Source organism: Lonchura striata, chromosome 24 (genome assembly GCF_046129695.1).
Source record: "Lonchura striata isolate bLonStr1 chromosome 24, bLonStr1.mat, whole genome shotgun sequence".
NCBI lineage: Eukaryota > Metazoa > Chordata > Aves > Passeriformes > Estrildidae > Lonchura > Lonchura striata.
Genome location: NC_134626.1, coordinates 2,413,555 through 2,434,248, shown reverse-complemented (window position 1 = coordinate 2,434,248; position 20,694 = coordinate 2,413,555). Strand labels below are relative to the sequence as shown.

The window sequence follows — 20,694 nt, the reverse complement described above, 5'->3', positions numbered from 1 at the left end:
AATTTGGAGATAAGACATGCTAATTAGAAAAGCTAAATAGAAAAGCTAATAGAAAAGCTCAAATGTTAAAATTTTTAGGGTTAGACCAAAGGTATATATACATATATTATATGCATTTGCAATATAATACATATATAATATGTATTTGTATGTAAATTTGGAGATAAGACATGCTAATTTGCAAATACATGTATACTATGTATTTGTATGTAAATTTGGAGATGAGACATTCTAATTAGAAAAGCTAAATAGAAAAGCTAATAGAAAAGCTCAAAGTTAAAATTTTTAAGGTATATAGTATGTGTTTGTACGTAAATTTTGATTTACATACAAAATTTTGTGTTTAATAGTCATGTATTTACAAATAAGACATGCTAATTTGTAAATGCATATATAGTATGTATTTGTATGTAAATTTTGAGATAAGACATGCTAATTAGAAAAGCTAATTAGAAAAGCTGAGTTTTCTGGAACATCGAGTTTTCTGGAACATTGAGTTTTCGGGAGCACTTACTGAGTTTTCTGGAACACTGAGTTTTCTGGAATATTCACTGAGTTTTCTGGAATATTCACTGAGTTTTCTGGAACATTGAGTTTTCTGGACTATGAACTGAGTTTTCTGGAATACGAACTGAGTTTTATAGAATATTTACTGAGTTTTCTGGAACATAGAGTTTTCTGGAACACTGAGTTTTCTGGACTATGAACTGAGTTTTCTGGAATACGAGCTGAGTTTTATAGAATATTGACTGAGTTTTCTGGAACATTGAGTTTTCTGGAATACGAGCTGAGTTTTATAGAATATTGACTGAGTTTTCTGGAACATGGAGTTTTCTGGAACACTGAATTTTCTGGAATACGAGCTGAGTTTTACAGAGTATTTCCTGAGTTTTCTGGGAGGTTAAGCGAGTTTTCTGGCGTGTTTTCTGCTTTTGCAGCTGGCAGGACCTGGCTGGCGGGAGGAAGGCCCAGGGGGCCGAGGAAGAGGCAGGAGACCACCCCGGGGTGCCCCCGGGTGCCCCCCGGGCCGGGCAGAGGGGGCAGAGGGGGCAGAGGGGCAGCCCCCGGCCCCCCGGCACAGGGGCAGAGCGGGCAGCAGAGAGGGCGGCCGAGGAGGAGCTGGAAATGGGTATGGCAATAATTTTCTTTATAATGTTTATTAGAAATTATTATCCAATTATTATACCAATTATTATAAGTTATTAACCAATTCTTATCCAATTATTATAAATTATTATACCAATTATTATCTTTACTTGAAGGCGTGGCACTGCTGTCGGGCTAAAATCAATTTATTTTTCAGAGAAACATCAGCCTCGAAGGCCGTGAGAGTTAATTTTTTTTTTTTTTAATTATTAAACTCAAATTTAAAATATTAAAATTTTAAAATTCTGTTTCAACGTTTCAAAAGCAGTCAAAGGTTTATTTGTTACAAGGCAATATCTAACACTCTAATCCAATGGAAAGCTGCCACAATGTTGATTTTGTTTTTCAAACCCATCACTTTTACTTAATTCTACCGCACTGGGTATAATTTATCCAATGGGCTACTATTACATGTACACACATATCCTTCTATTATAATACATATTGTAATGATATAATTTATATATATAATATAATATTATTATAATATATATTATATATGTAACTATATGATGTAATATATATACTCTATATAATATATACTATATAATAATATGTAATACGTAATACGTAATATATAATATATAATATATAATATATAATATATAATATGTAATATGTAATATGTAATATGTAATATGTAATATGTAATATAGAGTATCTAATACAGAGTATAGAAAATAGTATATATATATAAAATATACTATATATTATATATGCTATATACTATATATAGTATATATTCTATATACTTATATACTATTATACTATATACTTATATACTATAAGTATATATAATGTTATATATATAACATATAACATATATAATAGATAATATTACATTTATATTCATAATATATATTATATATAAGTATATATAATATAATAATTATTATATAACAATGTTATCTTATATATTTATATTAGTAATATAATTTTAATATATTATATATATTATATATATTATATATATTTAATATTATATATCCTTATTATGTAATATATATAATTATATATTATACATAATATATAATTATATATTATATATCCTTAGCTGATTCTATACAATTACATTACTACTCTATAAACCCTTTCACCATCTTACCAATAGTTTCTCACTCACGGCACATTGTGACTTACACCTACAGCACATCAGTTCGCAGGGTTCCTGCTCTGTGTATTGATCTTCCCGCCGGGCCCTGCAGGGCCGGCCCTGTGTCCGGGGCGTGTCTGTGTGTCCCCGCGGAGCCCACGGGGCTCTGCGTGCCCCGGGAGCTCCGGAGGAGCCCGCCAAGGGCTGCCTGTGGCTTCAGGGAGACCCCGCTGACTGCCTGTCCCTGTCCCTGTCCCTGTCCCTGTCCCTGTCCCTGTCCCTGTCCCCATCCTGTCCCTGTCCCTGTCCCCATCCCTGTCCCTGTCCCTGTCCCTGTCCCTGTCTCCGTCCCTGTCCCCATCCCTGTCCCCATCCCTGTCCCTGTCCCTGTGCCTGCTCCTGTCCTTGCCCCTGTCCCTGCCCATGTCCCTCTCCCTGCTGCCATCCCCATCCCTGTCCCTGTCTCTCTCCCTGCCCCTGTCCCCATCCCCGTCCCCATCCCTGCTCCTGTCCCCATCCCTGTCCCCGTCCCTGTCCCTTTCCCTGTCCCCATCTTCATCCCTGTCCTCATCCCCGTCCCTGCTCCTGTCCCTGTCCCCATCCCTGTCCCCATCCTGTCCCTGTCCCTGTCCCTGTCCCTGTCCTTGCCCCCATCTCCATCCCTGTCCCCATCCCTGTCCGTCCCTGCCCCTGTCCCCATCCTGTCCCTGTCCCCATCCCTGTCCCCATCCCTGTCCCTGTCCCCATCCCTGTCCCCATCCCTGTCCCCATCCCTGTCCCCATCCCTGTTCCCATCCCTGTCCCCATCCTGTCCCTGTCCCCATCCCTGTCCCTGTCCCCATCCCTGTCCCCATCCCTGTCTCCATCCCCGTCCCTGTCCCGGCAGATGCAGGAGTCATCGGCAGGGAGGAGCACTCTCAGCCCGCGCTCCAGGAGCCCATGGTGAGTGACCCCAGCATCACAAACCCGCCCCAAGGCTTGGAAGGGACCTTCAGTCTCATCTCAGCCCGTCCCAGCCACGGGCAGGGCCACCTTCCCCCGTGCCAGGGTGCTCCAAGCCCTGCCCAGCCTGCCTGGGAAAATGTTCATCTTTTCATCCTGCCCCGCTTCGCCTGGATGCAACATCTGCCTCGGAACAGGAGCACAAAAAGTCAATAATCACAGAAGTTTCTGTGAAGTGCACCTCCAAACTCCTCGCGGGTGGAGGGACAGCAAAGGTTGTTTTGGGGTTTTTAAGAAACTTGCTGGGGAAGGCAGGTTTGTGCCTCCTGAGGGAATACCCTTCCACAGGAGGCTTTTCTTGTCCAGATGCCAGATGATGCTGCAGATCCTGCCCAGGACCCCAATAACCAAGGCGAGGATGAGTTTGAGGAGGCTGAGCTGGAGAGACCCGACTTTGAGGAGAAGGTGGGAGGCTTGGAGAAGTTGAAGGAGCCCAGCTTTAAAGAAGAGTCGAAGGAGAAGCCACCAAAGGTGACTGGCTGGGGACAACCAGCAGGGCCAGGGAGGGATGTCCAGCTGAGGATGCATGGGTGGGCTTGGGAGAGTTTAAGGACTGGGAGGGAAACATCAGATTCCTGGAGGGATCCATAATGTGGCAGGTGGGAGAAAGCTCTTTGGCACGTTGGTCAAAACCAACCTATTTTTTCTTCCCCTGGTTGTAATGGAGCCTGAAATTTATGTTTCATAGGACTTTTTGGTTCTTTGTTTTCATCCTGCTTTGGTTTTTCACCAGCACAACCAGCTGTGCAAGTCCAGCTCTGGTGCAGAGTGGAGCAGAATAAGCAGAGGTGCCAGAGGTTAGGAATTTATCTTTTAGCCATGCACCAGAGCTTGCTCTGGCCTCATCCTCTCTGCTTGTTGGAGCCCACCCTGGCACTTGCAACACCTTTAGAGATGGGGAGATGTGGAATTGGGGCCTTTCATGCATTGGGAGCAGAACCAGAGGCAATGATCTGAGTCTGTGCTCAGTTCTGGGCAGTGCAGCCCTGTCCAAGGCTCCTGGCAGTGTGTCAGAGCTCTGCCTCCTTGTTTGCTTCCTTGCAGATGGAATCCATTTGTTTCACCAAGTGTTTCTTGCTGCCTGAAGCCAGACTCTGCATCAGGGAAATGTTCATTTGTTTTGACAAGCAGCTGAACGTTGCTTGTTTTAAAAAAGGACTGTTTTATCTGTCAGGCTCTAAAATCATGATTAATGGTGGGATGAAGAAAGAAAAAAGAAATCCAGGCCAATGAAATCAAATAAAAGAGAGGTGCTGGCACCAGAAGAGCAACACCTCCTTGAGATTAGTGCAAATGTGGAAAGAATTCATGACATAAATACCTGGATTTCAGATCTGGCTGTGCTGTGCTCCCTAAAATTCTACCCTAAATCACCCAAAGTTTTCCAGAATTCTGGGGCTTGAGGCAACAGCCCTGGGGCCCTCCTGAGAGGAGCTGCCAGCAGGTGGGAAAAGAGGCTGGATGGAAAAAGCAAATGGAGTTTTTGTTGCCTGATTGTAGATGCAGGGAGCTGTGTCCCTGGCAGGGGTGGGAGCAGGCTGGGGCACTCCCAACCCTGCCTGGCTGTGTTTTTCAGGATGCTGGCAGACCTGCCAAGCCCAGGGAAGACCCTCTGGAGGACTACCAAGAAGATCAGGAGCAAGAAATTGTACGACACCAAGGTTCTTCCTCTTTCCCTCTCTGGTGTGGGCTCGCCTGGGGGTGTTGGCAGCCTGGAGCTTGGGGGGACTCAGGTTTTAGGGAGCCAGGTGTGAGCAGGGCCTCCAGGTGTGCCTCAGTGAGGTGTCCAGAGCAAAGCTGGAGCCCACTGCTGCCTTTTCCAGGTGTTCAGAGCACCCTCTGTGCTCTTTGTCCCCTCCTCCCTCGTGTCTGCATCCACCTGCAGCAGCTGAGCTGTGGGATGATTCCCAAACAGCAGCTGGGAGGAATCACAGGGGGAATCACAGGGGGAATCACAGGGGGGATCAATCACAGGGGGAATAAATCACAGGGGGAATCACAGCAGGAATTACAGGGGGAATAAATCACAGGGGGAATCACAGCAGGAATCACAGGGGGGATCAATCACAGGGGGGATCAATCACAGGGGGAATAAATCACAGGGGGAATCACAGCAGGAATCACAGGGGGGATCAATCACAGGGGGAATCAATCACAGCAGTAATCAATCACAGGGGGAATCACAGCAGGAATCACAGGGGGGATCAATCACAGGGGGAATCACAGCAGGAATCAATCACAGGAGGAATCAATCACAGCAGGAATCACAGCAGGGATCAATCACAGCAGGAATCAATCGCAGCAGGGATCAATCGCAGGGGGAATCAATCACAGCAGGAATCACAGCAGGAATCAATCACAGGGGGAATCAATCACAGCAGGAATCACAGCAGGAATCAATCACAGGGGGAATCATAGCAGGAATCAATCACAGGGGGAATCAATCACAGCAGGAATCACAGCAGGAATCAATCACAGGGGGAATCATAGCAGGAATCAATCACAGCAGGGATCAATCACAGCGGGAATCAATTGCAGCAGGGATCAATCACAGAGGAATCAATGACAGCAGGAATCAATGACAGCAGGAATCAATCACAGAGGAATCAATCACAGCAGGGATCAATGACAGCAGGAATCAATGACAGCAGGAATCAATCACAGAGGAATCAATTGCAGCAGGGATCAATCACAGAGGAATCAATGACAGCAGGAATCAATGACGGCAGGAATCAATGACAGCAGGAATCAATCACAGGGGGAATCAATCACAGCAGGAATCACAGCAGGAATCAATCACAGGGGGAATCATAGCAGGAATCAATCACAGCGGGAATCAATTGCAGCAGGGATCAATCATAGAGGAATCAATGACAGCAGGAATCAATGACAGCAGGAATCAATGACAGCAGGAATCAATCACAGAGGAATCAATCACAGCAGGGATCAATCACAGAGGAATCAATGACAGCAGGAATCAATGACAGCAGGAATCAATCACAGAGGAATCAATCACAGAGGAATCAATCACAGCAGGAATCGAGGCTGTGCCAGTGCACCAAGGCCAGATCAAAGCTTTTCAAGCAAGAGCTCGAGAGGCTCACCCTGGTACCTTGTGGCTCTCAGAGATAGAAATGAATCCTCTTCCAGCCTCATCCATTCTCCCCCTGCTCTTTCTGAGTGGCTCCTGAGGGTTTTTCTGCAGTTTTCCCAGGAGTGCTGAGGAGCTGAGGGTTTGGAGTGGGGAAATACGGGCTGGGCAGGGTTGGTGTCAGGGAACTGAGTGATTCCAGGCCTCTTGCAGGTGTCTACAATGGATGGTTGGAGCTAAAATCATCCATGGAGGCTGTGCTGGCTGCTGCGTGGCCTGGGTGGGGCTGGTGACACAGTTTTAAATGTGGTGGCTGTAAAACTTCCCCTCCTCATTCCTGCTCTTTACATCTGCCCCTCGTTCTGCTCCTCCTGCAGCAGAGGAAGAGGCAGAGATGCCCGAGTTGCATTGCACTGCCAGGATATGAAATGTGCTTCAAACACCTCCGTGTCCTGCCAGGGACACCTGAGGGTGCCTGGCTGGGGGAACCCCAGCCTTGCTCTGGGGTCCCGTGTGGTGGTGAAATTTCTCCTCCAACCCATGATTCCAAAGAAAAATTCTGCAGCCTCTTGTTGTTCGGTCTCAAGGCAGTTTATTGTGAATTATCTAAAAGATTTTCTTCTGGGGCTGCTGTGGATTGCTCAGCAGCTCAGGCAGAGGCACACACACACCCTGACATCCTCTCTGACTGTGTCTTCTTCTTCTCTCCCCCCTCCCAGGGCTGCTGCTCTCTTTTATATGGTACATTACATGTTACATATTTATAGTTTTTCCCCAATACCTACTACCTGTATTACAAAGTGCTTTTCTACTCTAAACCAATCTGTGAGTGCCAACATCACCAAGAACATGGAGGCAAGGAAGAAGAAGGAGGAAGAACAGGGTCAGCCCACTTTCCTCCATCTTAGAACTTCTGACCCCCATGTACAAAGTGAAAACTCCCCTGTACAGGTGCTAAAACCCCTCTGTACAATACTAAAAAAATTTCCCCTCTGTTTTGTAACTACCTTTACTATCCCATCTAACCCTTTGTGACTGCTTGTTCCACCTCCAAAGTTGGTAACTCATTCCATGGCTCAAACTCAAAATCACAGCTGTTTGCAGCTGCCTGCCAGGGTCTAAAATGCTCCTGACCAAGGCCTGGAACCTCTAAAAATGTCTGAGAGACATTTTGAGTTCTGACACCTGGCAGAGGTGGGTTCTTCCCTGTTGTCCCAGGTTTCCAAAGCTGGGCTGCTCTGGTGGAGCTTGGGGACAGCACGGTGTGTGCTTTAGGGTGTCCTGCTCCAGCTTTTCCTTTCTGCTGATTTTTCCTTCCTGTGCCCCCAGGAGGATCACGGAGCAGAGGCCGATGACAACGATGACCTGGAGCTCGTCCAAGAGCACAAGGACCGTGTGGGAAGGCAGGGTGGCAAGAAGGATGACTACTTCTGAGAGCTGCTGGAAAAACGGGCTACTGCAGGAAGGAGGGGATGGGAATTCCTCCTGGGAGCTGCCTCCTGCACCAAGCACTGCCCAGAGCGAAGGCAGGAGGAGGGAACTCTCTGCAGCCCCTCGCAGGGGCTTGGCAGATGAAAATCCCACCTGGGTGTGGGGCCCCTGCTGCCTCTCAGAGATCTCTCAGCCTGGGAATGATCTTATCCTGCTGCTTTTCTTAGAAGCACTTTTTTGATTTACTGCGTTCTTCGCCCTCCTGTTTTTCACATCCCCTTTTGAAGCTGGAGAGGGCTTTTTTGGTTGGTTTTGGGGGGTGTTTTTTACCCCCCCTGTGCAGCAGAGGGGTGCCTGAGCTGGTCCCTGGACTCACTCGACTGATCTCTAATACAAAGGAATGTGTCTTCATAAATGATTTTGCTCAGTAGTGTTTCTTTAACACGTCCTTGGAGCAGGGTGGGGAGGGAAGCAGAGGAAATTTCCTGTTCTTTGCCTGGAGCACCAAGCACGGCCAGCAGAGTGTGTGTGGGGGGGGATGTGAACCCCTGCACCCCCTTCCTGCTGCAGAGACCCTCCAGAGACTTGGAGCAGATCCTGGCAGAGCTCTCCTTGCCAGTCCTGCTGGGCTCAGAGTGTCCCCGTGCAATGCTGTGCATCTTCCCTGAGCTGAGAGAGCCTCTTCCCCGTGGGGATGGGGACAGCCACACCAAGAAACGGGGAAAAAAGGAATATTTGCAGCCCAACGAATGCGGTTCCAACCTGTCTGGATTATTTCCAGTTTCCCAACACTTGACAGGGACCTAAAGTCAATTTTGCTTCTTCTAGACAGGTTTTGATCAGCAAGCTGGGAATTGTTGATGGAGAAGATTGAATCCTGTGGGACTTGGCCTCCAAAAGACATCTTACCCGACCTCAGGGACAAAGAAGGAACAGTCAGCTGGACCCCCTGGAATTTAGAATTAAAGGAGAAGGGGTTTAATGATGGTGTCTCGATGCTCAGAACCTGTTTTAAGTGACGAGAACAGGGCAGAGCTGTCCCACTCCCTGTCCTGTGCCTGAGCTGTCTGTGCTTCCTCACCACCAGACTCTGGGACCTCAGTCATCCAACACAGCTTGTGCCTGAATGTCACCACCTGGTAAACAAATCAGAGCATCTTTGTTCTCTATTTCAATTAGTTAAGCTCTTTTTAATCCCTTGTTTGTGGCATATTTTGCAAGCACTTTTAGACACTGGGGAAAACAATATTTATTTCCCAACAAGCTCAGCCTTTTTTATTCTGACAGCATTGATTTTTTTTTTTTGTTTTGTTTTGTTTTGTTTTTTTTCTTCCACTGGTTGTAATGGAGCTTGAAATTTACATTTCATGGGACTTTTTGGTTCTTTGTTTTGATTCTGCTTGTGTTTCTTACCAGTACAATCAGCTGTGCAAGTCCAACCCTGGCACAGAGCGGAGCAGAATAAGGAAAGGGACAATTTTAGGAAATAATCTTTTAGCCAAGTACCAGAGCTGCTCGTGGAGCCCAGTAAGGAGCTCACTACCAAACCCTAGTGGGGTTTAAGATTCCCCAAAATGCCCTGAGATGGTTCAAGCTGCTCTGGTGCTTTGCCAGCCCTGCTGTGATGCAGCTCCTCTATGAATAGCACGCTCACGGCGGAGCAGCTGAGGCTGCAGTTGCTTTTTCAGAGCATCCCGAGCAGATCTGCCTCCCTTTCCTGGGTCAGGGCAGCACCCCTGAACCCCCAGAGCTCCGTGCCCAAGCTGCCCCAGCTCATCTCCCCCTGCTGCCCTCCCTCCCTGCTCTCCCCCAGCCTGGCACTGCTTCAGCCCCGACTGGAAGTGAACCAAGCCCTGGAAATAGAAGCCCGGTGGGGGTGAGGCTGCTCACGGATCCAGGCTGCAGGAGAATCGAAATTAGGAGGCAGATCCTCTGTGTTTGCATGGCTGGGGTGAGTAATCCTCCGAGTTATGACTTGGAGGGAACTGCAGCAGCTCAAGTGGATGCAGAGCTCCCAGCTCGGAGGATGCTTGAGGAACCATATGGCATGTGCTGCCCTCGGCTGAGAGCAAACATCTCTGCCCTGGGGACTGTCTGCCCTGGCCATATCTGAGACTAAAATTAGCAGAGCGTTGCATAAATTGTGAGCTGTAAGGTTGGCAGTGCTTCGCTGCCTGGCCCACAGCGAGTTTTGATGCTCCTTCACCGTCTCCTTGAGAAGAGACAATAAATGCAGTGGAGGAGAAGCAGAAAAGCCAAAGCCCCGTGGTGCTGGCTCTGGCTGGAGCAAAAATCTGGGGTTCACAGCTCGGGGCAGATCACAGGGGTGGGTTGGCCTGAGCAGCAGAATGCTGAAGCAGTGCCATGAAAAAGCCCAGGCTGGGTTTTAGTGCTCAGGAAACAGATGGATTGCTAAGAGACCAAACAAGGAGACCAAGAATTCACAGGGAGCCAGCACGGCCAGGCTGAGCAAGCCAAAGCATGTGGGTCTGCTTGGCTCTGGCAAAAAATATTTGGGTTTTTTTGGCTCAGACACAGCGCCAGGCCAAAAAAAAAAGCGCAGGAGGTGTAGTTAACTTGCAGCGTTGTCATTTTTTGGATGGGTTCACTGCTGTGCCAACCCTTTTCCTTCCTTGCACCACACTCCAGACCCTTGGATGTCGCAGCAGAGCTCGGGCTGAGTTGTTAATCACAAGAAAAGCCAGAGGCTGCTGCTGCCAGATCTCCTCCCTGGCCGTGGCAAGGAGGACAGCTCTGGGAACAATCACCGCCGGGAGGAGAAGGACACAAAGTCTGAAGGAGGAAAAAACTTGCTCGGTTTGGCTCCAGCCACTTGCTGAACGCGCTGACATTTCTCAGGGAGGGCTGCCAGATCTCCAGGTTTGTTTTTTTTTGCATCCCGGCTGGAATGCCACACATAAATTTGCCAAGAAGTGCCTTCAGCAGCACAGCACCTCTCCCTGCTCCAATATCCAAGTGTTTTCCAAGCCATAACTGCACCTTCAGCATCCTTTTCTATGCTGATCCTAATTTTTTTAATTGATCCCTCTTGGTATCAAAAAAAAAAAAATTCCTGGCAATTTTCCATAGGTTAGCAGCCACCCCCGTTAAATCTGGTGAAAAACTAAATGTGGAAATAACCTCCAATGCTTGATATTGGTAAATTAAAGACTTCCTTAGGAAGCATACACTTGGAAAATGCAGTTTTTCCAACAGGAAAAGGTGTCCTGCTGTCAGACCATTCATGTTCAATGCATCAGAAAGCAAAATTATTTAAACAAATTCCACACTATTACAAGTTACACTTTGTGTATGTGCAAGCATCACCTTCCAGGTATGACTTGGGTTTGGTTTTATTCAGGCTATGAAATAAAAATAGTCCTCGGGATCCTATTTTTGTTGTATTTTCGACTTACATAATTCAAATTGTGTTTTGAAAGAAAACATACACAGTTAACTGCAATGTGTTTCTAAGCAGGTAACAAGTGAGGAGCTACAGCAATGTGTTTAGGCACATTTCTGAGGGGTTTAACAAAATAATATGTTAATTATGCTGTTTTAAAAGCTAAATATAGACAAATGCTTATGTTTTGCTCTAAAATCTGGACCACAACTTTATGTAAAACCTGATCAAAACCAAAAAAGAAACGTTGCTTTTTTTTTTTTTTTATTCCCTGCTACTCAGGAAAGGACTTAAAGCCACTTTTACCATTTCAACAGCTCGAAGGCTCTCCAAACACCGTTTAATCCTGTATTTTTGTTATTCTTTCATTAGAGCTCTTTTCTTTCCCCTTTTGGACAAGCGTGCCTCTCTCAAGGTCGTTGAGATTTTAATTACGGTGTGGAGCTGGGATGGAGCGCTGCTGGCTCCTCCTGTGCTGCAGAATCAGCTCCAGAGGCAGGGCTGAGGAAATGGCATTTGGGGTAAATCAGGGAAAGGAAAATCCTTGTTCCTCCTGTCTCAGGGCGTGCGCTAGACCCGGAGTTAGCCCTGCTCCCAGCTCACCTCCTGCGAGTGTCTTTAGCACATCCTCGCCGAGTTTATTGAAATTCCCAAAGCCGAGAGGTTAAAGCGGCCTGGCTGGGCGGTTAGCACGGTGTTCGAGAGAAAATAAAAGCCGTGGGAGCTGCGATTCTTGGGGCAAGGTTTGCATCAGCTGCGGGGGAGCTCCGGCACCTTCCCCAGCCCTGCCACGGACCGCAGCCCTGCTGGTGTCAGCCCCGGGGACAGAGGCACCTCCCGGCCATCCCAGGCACGTTTTTGGGGGGTTTGAACCACCTAACGTGAGGATTGCTGTGTTTCACAGGTTAAATATAGACAAATGCCTATGTTCTGCTATAAAAATTAAAACAGGACGCTGTTTTAATAAAAAACCATATCAAAACCAAGGAGATTTTAAAAAAAATAATAATATTGTTTGTTGTGGGATGAAATCTGTAACTCGACCAAGACGGGACCGGTGGGTACAGCAGAGCTCGGGGGAGGGACGGTGGGGGTTGCACATCCCCTGTGGCAACCCCTGTGGGGTCGGCACATCCCTTACCAACCCCTGTGGGGTCTGAGCATCTCTGTACCAACCCCTGTGGGGTCTGAGCATCCCTTACCAACCCCTGTGAGGTCTGAGCATCCCTTACCAACTCCTGTAGGGTCTGAGCATCCCTGTACCAACCCCTGTAGGGTCTGAGCATCCCTTACCAACTCCTGTGGGGTCTGAGCATCCCTGTACCAACCCCTGTGGGGTCTGAGCATCCCTTACCAACCCCTGTGGGGTCTGAGCATCCCTTACCAACCCCTGTGAGGTCTGAGCATCCCTGTACCAACCCCTGTGAGGTCTGAGCATCCCTGTACCAACCCCTGTGGGGTCTGAGCATGCCTTACCAACTCCTGTGGGGTCTGAGCATCCTTGTACCAACTCCTGTGGGGTCTGAGCATCCCTGTACCAAACCTTTGAGGAGTCTCAGCATCCCCCTGTGCCAACCCTTGTGATGTCTGAGCATCCTTGTACCAACCCCTGTGGGGTCTGAGCATCCCTGTACCAAACCCTTGTGGGGTCTGAGCATCCCCCCCATGCGGGATCACCCCGTGCCCAACCCTGTGGGGTCCCGGCCCCCCGTGCCGGTCCTTGCGGGGTCCCGGCCCCCCGTGCCCACCCCTGTGGGGTCCCGGCCCCCCGTGCCGATCCTTGCGGGGTCCCGGCCCCCCGTGCCGGTCCTTGCGGGGTCCCAGCCCCCCGTGCCCACCCCTGTGGGGTCCCAGCCCCCCGTGCCGGTCCTTGCGGGGTCTCAGCCCCCCGTGCCGGTCCTTGCGGGGTCCCGGCCCCACGTGCCGGTCCTTGCGGGGTCGCAGCACCGCATCCCTCTGCGCGGTCCCTGCGGGCTCTCCGCGCCTCCAGAGCCCGCCCCCGCGGGGTCGGAGCGCCCGGTGCGGAGCCCCGAGCGCCGCGGCCGGGCGGCCACCAGCGGCCGCAGCGGGCGGGTGCTCCGCAGCCCGGCGAGAGTTAACGGCGGCGCCGCCTCTCTCCGCCGCCGAGCCGCGCTCGCCCCGCGCTCGCTCCGCGCTCGCTCCGAGCCTCCATGCGGCGGCGGCCGCCGGCATGCCCGGCACGCCCAGCCTGCTGCCTCCTCTGCTCGCCCTGCTGTGCCTCGGGGTGGCCGACCCCCAGGCCGACCCCGCCGAGCCGTGGTGCCCCTACAAGGTGGGCGGCGATGGGGCGCGGCTGTGCTTCCGCCCGCCGGCCCGCGGCTTCCAGTGCTCGGCCCGCGGCTGCCGCGCGCACCGCTCCGCCGGCGGCGCGCTGGTGGCCAACGTGCTGCGGAACGGCAGCGTGCTGCTGCAGTGGGGGCTGCGGCACTGGGGGCCGCCGCCTCCGCGCCCCTCCGCCGCCCTGCGCGGCTTCGCGCTCAACTGCTCGTGGGACGGCACCTACACGCGCTTCCCCTGCGACAGCGTGGAGCTGGGGGCCGCGTGTCGCGACTACCTGCTGGCCGAGGCGCACGGCAGCGTGCGCTACCGCCTGTGCCTGCAGCCGCGCTACGCCCCGCCGCGCCCCGCGCCGCCCGCGCAGTGCGTGGAGTTCCGCGTGGAGCCCGCGGCCATGCGCGACATCGTCGTGGCCATGACGGCCGTGGGGGGATCCATCTGCGTGATGCTCGTCTTCATCTGCCTGCTCGTGGCGTACATCACCGAGAACCTCATGAGCCCCGCGGTGCGCCGCGGGGGACACGCGGCCGCCGCTGCGCGCCGCGCGTAGTGCGGGAGGGGATGATGGTGATGATGGTGGTGATGATGGTGATGATGGTGATGGTGGTGCTGCGCCCGGCGGCTCCCGCAGCCGTCCTTTCCGCGCTGGGAAGAGGTTTTCCAGACTGTTCTGGCAGCGCTGGCTTTGCCGTGCCCAAATTTCCAGGATGCGCGTTTCCAGCGGAGTTCCGAGCTCTTCTTCCTCCTGCGGTGGCGTCTCGGCCGGAGCCTTCGCGGTGATGAACTCGTGGCGTCTCAGCGGATCAAAAAACAATGGCAGAGGTCCCCAAGTGCCAGAAATCGTCTGTTTTTAAGGGCAAACGGCAGATCCTACCGAGAGCCTGTTTGAAAAGACTCTCCAGAACACCTTTAGTTTGAGCATAAAACCTCTTGGTCTTAGACCAGCGCTTGATTTATTTTATTTTTTTTTTCCTGTGGGGTAAAGTTGTTTAAAGTTCAGGAGAGCTGACTGGTGGGACCACAAACCCCATAGCTAAGTGTGTGTTTGATCCAAAGCCCACTTAATCTCGTGGTTTAGGTGGGTTTTGTATCATGCCTTACGGTGGTCACAAATTTTGGGGCCAATATCCAAAAACGACAGGGGTTTTCTGGTCGGGGGTTTCCTGGTCAGCTCCAGCAACCACCAACATCCAACACCTGCTTTTCTCACATCAGAACTTTGTCACAGTTTTACAAAGAGTGCAGGTAAAGGGATAAATTGAGTAAGAAAACTCCATTTTGTTGAGTAAGTAGGAACCAACCCTTAATTATAAGTAAGATATAAGTGAGCACCCCCTTGGCCCCTGAAATCCTCTCTTTTAGCAAAGCAGCTGCACTGAGGTAGAAGCTTCTTGACCACAGAAGTCACTGATGTTGTAGCCGAGTGTTTTGGGCGTAGGAACACTCCCTGGTAACTCCTCACTTGATGCTGTAGTAAAGTAAGGTTTTAGCCATACTCTAGTACTGATTCTATTGTGCCTTAGTGCTGAGAATTTGTCCCATTTCTATTGGTGTGTACCTGTTCCTCTAGTCCTTGTAGTTAACTGTATCTCCCTCGTGTTCTTGTGTTGTTGGTTGTTGGTTTGTCTGGTTGTTTTCTTTAAAAAACAAACAAAAAAATCAAACCAACTTGGGCTGATCATTACTTGAAATTTAATATATACACAAAGTAGTTACCTTCGGAGAGGTATTTAGTGAGGTAGTTTTTAGTACGTGTTGTTTGTATGTAGTTGACTGCTGTAACACAGAAAATAATTTGTTATCACTTAGGAAGTGTGCTCTTAAAGCAAAAAAAAAAAAAAAAAACAAGTAGGAGAAAGGCTCTTCTGTAAAGGGATTGTGTGATCTGTTTGTGTAAATGTTTAGCACTGGTGAACGACCTGTTTGAAAGTCCTTTGTGAAGTTTAAGCTTGGTGGTAGAGGGTAAATATAGGAAGCGTGTGGAATCCTTAATAATACACAGTATTTGTACTGAACATAATCCCTTCTTCAGGAACTTGGGGGTGGCTGAGGAGCTGCAGGTCTGCATTTCATCAGCACCTTTTCCTTTCTTGTTCCTGCTGTGTTTCCGTGCTGGCTCCATCTGGGTGTTCTGTGCTGGATTTAAGCGACTCACTGGTGCCATCATTTTGGGGTTTTTACCCCAAAGGAGATCAACTGCTGGAAGAAAAGGCAATTTTGAAGAACATTAAGACAAATTTTGGTCTTTTAAAGGTTGCAGGGTTTTTTGGGTTTTTTGTTTGTTTGTTTTTTTGGGTTTTTTTGCTGTATCCAGCTCAGCACAGGAGCATTTGGGTGCCACTGATTTTGTATATTTCTGTCACCTTCTGTCAAACAATGTCATTGTTCTGTTCCTCATCTCGTCACGAATTGCCAGATGTGAAAACCAGCTGTACAAACCACGAGCCTTGTACCACCTTGGCATTGAACTTAATAAATTTAGAGGATGATGAAAAGAAAAGAAAACTTCATAAGTATTTAAAGGTTCAAGATCTTGCTTGACTCAAAGCGAATCTGCCCAAACCAGTCGTAATAATATTCCATTGCCTACTGTAAAATTATGACATGAATGGGAAAATTAGGGATTTATTCTCTGAATACTCCCATTTTATTTACTAGAGGTTTGGACTATAGATAACTGGGTAATTCAGGTGGTAACACTGATGTAAGTCTGAGGAAATGGAAATTTAATTTACAGTTTTGAACGTGCCTCTTCAGTTAGAAGACAGTAAGATTACCTCTGCAGGTAATAATGTAAATGATCATAATAAATAAATAAATAAACACACAAACAAACAAATAAATAATAATAATAATAATGGTATAACCCTAATGGATAATGAGATAACCCTAAAACAGCACCTAGAAGATACTAAAGAGGTGTTTTTGTAGTCATTTCACATTTTTATTCATCAGTCTCTGGGGATTGCATTGCAACAGGGCAGAGGGTAGAAAAATAACATAAATCCTGATAGAAGACAATCTGCAGTTTTCTAAAGGATTATTTTCTCTTTTTTTTTCCTTTTCCATTCATTACGAATGGGATGTGGGAAACAATATCTCAGTTTCTCATTCATTTTCAGTGGATTAATCTTTAATTGAACACATCTGGGTGTGTGGAGAAGAAAATCAGAGTGTTCCCTGTTTGATTTTGTGTGACATTAAGCAAAATACCTGTTGACCCGTCGATAACTGGATTTTTTCCTTCTGTCACTATAGGAATCTCCTCCACCATGAATGTAGACATTTCTTGTGATAATAAAAGGGGAAATTACGTGTACACAAGCTTGGTACTAATTCAGCTGCCACAAGCCTTAGTGTGACTGCACAGTTAAAGCTTTCTCCAGGCTTTGCAGCAATTCCCAAAATGTGCAGAGTGACTTGGGGAGTGATAATCCATCCTGGCCTGTCCAGGCAGCAATAAAGAAGTGGCAGAATGCTGATTTATAACTGCCAAAAAGCTGCTTTGGGAAAAAGTGCAAATAGCTCCTAGGGCAACTACACATTCTCCATGTTTCTAGGCAAGTACCTGCTATTAAAAATCCATGTGGTGCTTTCTTGGGTGTTTTATTATCCTGCATTGATCCAGGCATTTCCAGTACAAACATCAGGCCACATCCAGGAGGTAAAATGGAGAATTATATGCTCAAGAACAAGCTGCTTTTTCCTCGCCCTGTGCTAAATGGGAGGAAAACAACTGCTTCAAATGTGAGCAGCTCAAAGCCCAGCTTGACCCCAGCTTTGAGTGTTCTGGAGGAAACAGTGTGTGCTTCAGGCAAAGAATCTCTCTTCATTGCATTTTGATTTTTTTTTTTTTCTTTTTTGGTGGGATGTAAATTGAAAGCTGACTGGCTTTATTTGGAGGTGCAGGCAAAAGCTGGGGTTTTGCTTTCATGGAGATCTGGAGTTTCAGTTTTATGGGGTTGCAAATCATGTTTCAGCAGCCTGTTCCAAAAGAAAGGTGAGCTGGAAGGAGGAAAAGAGGCAGGTAAGAGTGTCACATTCCTGGTAAAAGCTTTGGAATTACAGCAGGGATGCTTGGATGGGGTTTTTTTGGCAGTTTTTAAAACCACCCTGAGACTTGTTTCAACCCAGGTCTGGTCACTGCATCTCTGATCATTCCCTGAGCACAATTACCAGGGGATCAGGTCTTGTTATTTGCAAAATAAGAATTGAGAAGATGATGGGCAGGGATAGGAATGGCTGAGAGGAGACCCAAGGAAAAAAAGTTTTTGCAAGTGCTCAGGGGACACGTTTAGGTGGGAAATGCTGGGTTACAAAAGGGCTGCACGAGGAAAGGGGAAAGATTTCTTTGTTAAATTTGAGGGGGTAGTGAGAAAAGCTTTAATTTTAATGGAAAATATGAGAGAGGGAAAGGCTTTACATAGAGGAGAGGAGAAGGGTGGTTGTGGGAGGAGGAAAAGGCTCTGCTGGAAGTGCTGTGGTGATAATGGGGAAAAATTCCTCAAAAAAACACATTGGGAGGGCAGAAAATATTTTTAGGAAGCACTGAGGAGAGAGTCCTGCCTCACTGGGCTGCGGAATAGATTTGCTCCTTTGATGTCCTGGTTTATCTCCTGTGTTTCTCCTGCTCCCTTACCTCCTCCTGCCATTGAAATAGTGCAAAGAGACCAAAGGGGAAAAACATTATGAGATGGGAAAAAACCTCAGAAAAACGGGATTGAGCTGGGCTGAGCAAGGAGCACCGTGATAATGTCGCCCTGGATGCGAGAAAACAATCCTGAAACCAGCCTGTTTCCCCAGTCGGTGGGTAAATAACATAAATAACAGCAATAACTCCTACTTTTGGCGTTCTGATTTGTGCGGTTTAAAGTAAAAGCGCGTTTCCTCCCGGAATGCAGAATTCCATGTTCAATCCTTTCTGCTCGCTGCGGGTCCCCCTGGGATCATCCAGGGTGTCGAGCCCAATTCTGCTGCTCCTCGGGATGACTCAATCCTGCATCCAAACGCTTCCCCCTCGGCGTTCCGCTGCCATCTAGTGCCAAACTGAGCGAAATTTGGGCTAAAAACCTGCTTTTTTCTGGCTTTGTAACTGCGCAGCCCGGAGAGGCAGCAGGATTCGGGGATTGCTGCTTCGGTGGTGGGAGTTGTATTCTAAAAAACCTCCAATTTCTACTTTTCCACCCTGTGTGAATTCAGATGTCACACTGCTAAAACCCTTGTGACTTGTAATTCCTCATACAAAGTTGGCAGTGTTCCATGGGCTAAAATCGAAGCCACGGATGTTTTTTGACTTCTTGCCAGGGTCAAAAAACGCCAATCACTTGGTTTTTAAATTTTTTAAAGTTTAATAATAATAAAATTATTATAAAAATAGTAATACAATTAGAGTAATAAAGTTTAGAGTTAGGACAATTGCAAGACAATAAAAAACAAAGAATTATGGACGTCCGGATGCTCTCGGACACTAAGTCATGAAAAGCATGTTTTGTGAACAAAGGAATAATCTTAAAAACAACAGCCTGTTGCATATTCATACATCCTTCATGGTTATGCATACATTCTATTTAAAACAAGAACTCTGTCTGTTGTATGTCAGCTGTTTCCTTTAATCCCCACAGCGTCTCCGAGTCTGAGCAAGGCCTGAAGAAATTAGCTTCTTCTGATAAGAAACCCATAAATTCCTTTTCTTTGGAAGATTCAGGTGTTCCTGGAAGCGAGTATCCCATTCCTAAAAAAAAAAAACAACTCCCCCCACATCCACAGTCTCTATTTTAACATTATGTTGGAACCTAAAACTATATTTAACACGCTACTTAAGAGAATTAATACAGCATCACTTTCTAACATTACACATATAATATTCATTGCAATATTTGCGAAATTAGCTCCTTCTGATAAGAAAACCATAAATTAATTTTCTTTGGAAGATTTAGGTGTTCCTGGAAGCGCGTATCTCATTCCAAAAAAAAAAAAACTCGCCACAGACTATGCATGTGGGGAGTTTTTTTTTAGGAATGAGATACACATACATCTTTTAACATGATGTTGGAACCTAAAACTATATTTAACACGCTACTTAAGAGAATTAATACAGCGTCACTTCCTAACATTACACATATAATGTTCATTGCAATATTTGCCAAAAGCCAATCATAAAACGGGCATTTTTCACACACTCCGCTCGCCCTCACCCAGTAACCTCCGGGGCCGCTTCCTTCTCCGGTCCTCCCCTCACGGCGGCCGCGGCTCCGCTCGCCCGGCTCCCTCCGGTCCCTTCTCCGGTCCTCCCCTCACGGCGGCCGCTCCGCCCTGGTCGTGCCGCGGTTATCCGCGGCGGAGCCCGGCTGACACGTCGGGCGACCCACACTCCACTCACCCTCGTCCACCTCCCTCCATCCCCTTCCTTCTCCCAGCCTTCCCCTCACGGCGGCTCCTCCGCCGCGCTGTGCCGCGGGTCCACTCACCCTCCTCCATCTCCCTCCAGCCCCTTCCTTCTCCCAGCCTTCCCCTCACAGCGGTCGCTCCGCCACCGCCTCCACCGCGCTGCGGTCCTGCTGACACGTCGGGCGACCCACACTCCACTCACCCTCGTCCATCTCCCTCCATCCCCTTCCTTCTCCCGGCCATCCCCTCACGGCGGCTCCTCCGCCACCGCCGTGCCGCGGCTCCACTCGCCCTCGTCCATCTCCCTCCATCCCCTTTCCTTCTCCCGGCCATCCCCTCACGGCGGCTCCTCCGCCGCGCCGTGGCCCCACTCGCCCTCGCCCAGCACCCTCCGAACACGTCAGGCGACCCATATTCCGCCCTCGTCCATCTCCCTCCAGCCCCTTCCTTCTCCCGGTCCTCCCCTCACAGCGGTCGCTCCGCCACCGCCTCCACCGCGCTGCGGTCCTGCTGACCCGTCCGGCCACCAACGCTCCACTCGCCCTCGCCCATCTCCCTCCGAACACGTCGGGTGACCCACATTCCACTCGCCCTCCTCCATCCCCCTCCAGCCCCTTCCTTCTCCCGGCCATCCCCTCACGGCGCCTCCTCGCCGCGGCTCCACTCGCCCCTGTCCATCCCGGCCATCCCCTCACGGCGGCCCCTCCGCCGCGCCGCGCCGCGGCTCCGCCCGCCCTCGCCCAGCACCCTCCGAACACATCAGGCGACCCATACTCCACAGCTTAACTCTACCCCAGCCCATCTCCCCCCAGCCCCTTCCTGCCGCCGGCCCGCCCCTCGCGG

General features: G+C 48.8%; 2 protein-coding genes and 2 long non-coding RNA genes across 6 annotated transcripts in view; 2 read left to right on the top strand and 2 right to left on the bottom strand.

The window, feature by feature from the left end:
- The window catches only part of LOC110470343 (uncharacterized), a 30,840-nt gene extending 18,688 nt beyond the window's left edge, over positions 1 to 12,152 (top strand). The window contains exons 9-13 of one of the 3 annotated variants that reach the window (XM_077788115.1): positions 939 to 1,129; positions 3,123 to 3,181; positions 3,548 to 3,712; positions 4,818 to 4,902; positions 7,662 to 12,152. In XM_077788115.1, the coding sequence (XP_077644241.1) occupies positions 939 to 1,129; positions 3,123 to 3,181; positions 3,548 to 3,712; positions 4,818 to 4,902; positions 7,662 to 7,687 (526 nt within the window). In that variant the 3' untranslated portion in view covers positions 7,688 to 12,152. The remainder of the gene's footprint in view (positions 1 to 938; positions 1,130 to 3,122; positions 3,182 to 3,547; positions 3,713 to 4,817; positions 4,903 to 7,661) is intronic. The other 2 variants (XM_077788113.1, XM_077788114.1) reach the window with 2 other exon arrangements.
- Positions 12,153 to 13,357: 1,205 nt separating this feature from the next.
- FNDC10 (fibronectin type III domain containing 10) lies at positions 13,358 to 14,401 on the top strand. Its single transcript, XM_021529884.2, has one exon. The coding sequence runs from the start codon at positions 13,358 to 13,360 to the stop codon at positions 14,012 to 14,014; it is 657 nt and encodes a 218-aa protein (XP_021385559.1). The 3' UTR covers positions 14,015 to 14,401.
- A 2,871-nt stretch (positions 14,402 to 17,272) lies between these two features.
- On the bottom strand, positions 17,273 to 18,536 carry LOC116184397 (uncharacterized). Its single transcript, XR_004149168.2, has 2 exons — positions 18,308 to 18,536; positions 17,273 to 17,469 (listed from the first exon to the last, which is right to left on the bottom strand). It is a non-coding gene; the product is annotated as an uncharacterized LOC116184397 (long non-coding RNA).
- Positions 18,537 to 18,788: 252 nt separating this feature from the next.
- Positions 18,789 to 20,649, bottom strand: LOC144247431 (uncharacterized). The gene is made up of 2 exons (XR_013341146.1): positions 19,659 to 20,649; positions 18,789 to 19,195 (listed from the first exon to the last, which is right to left on the bottom strand). It is a non-coding gene; the product is annotated as an uncharacterized LOC144247431 (long non-coding RNA).
- Between the last annotated feature and the right edge of the window lie 45 nt (positions 20,650 to 20,694).

Bases quoted from the DNA above. Each gene is read 5' to 3' on its own strand.
- FNDC10 (XM_021529884.2), top strand. From the start codon at position 13,358: ATGCCCGGCACGCCCAGCCTGCTGCCTCCTCTGCTCGCCCTGCTGTGC.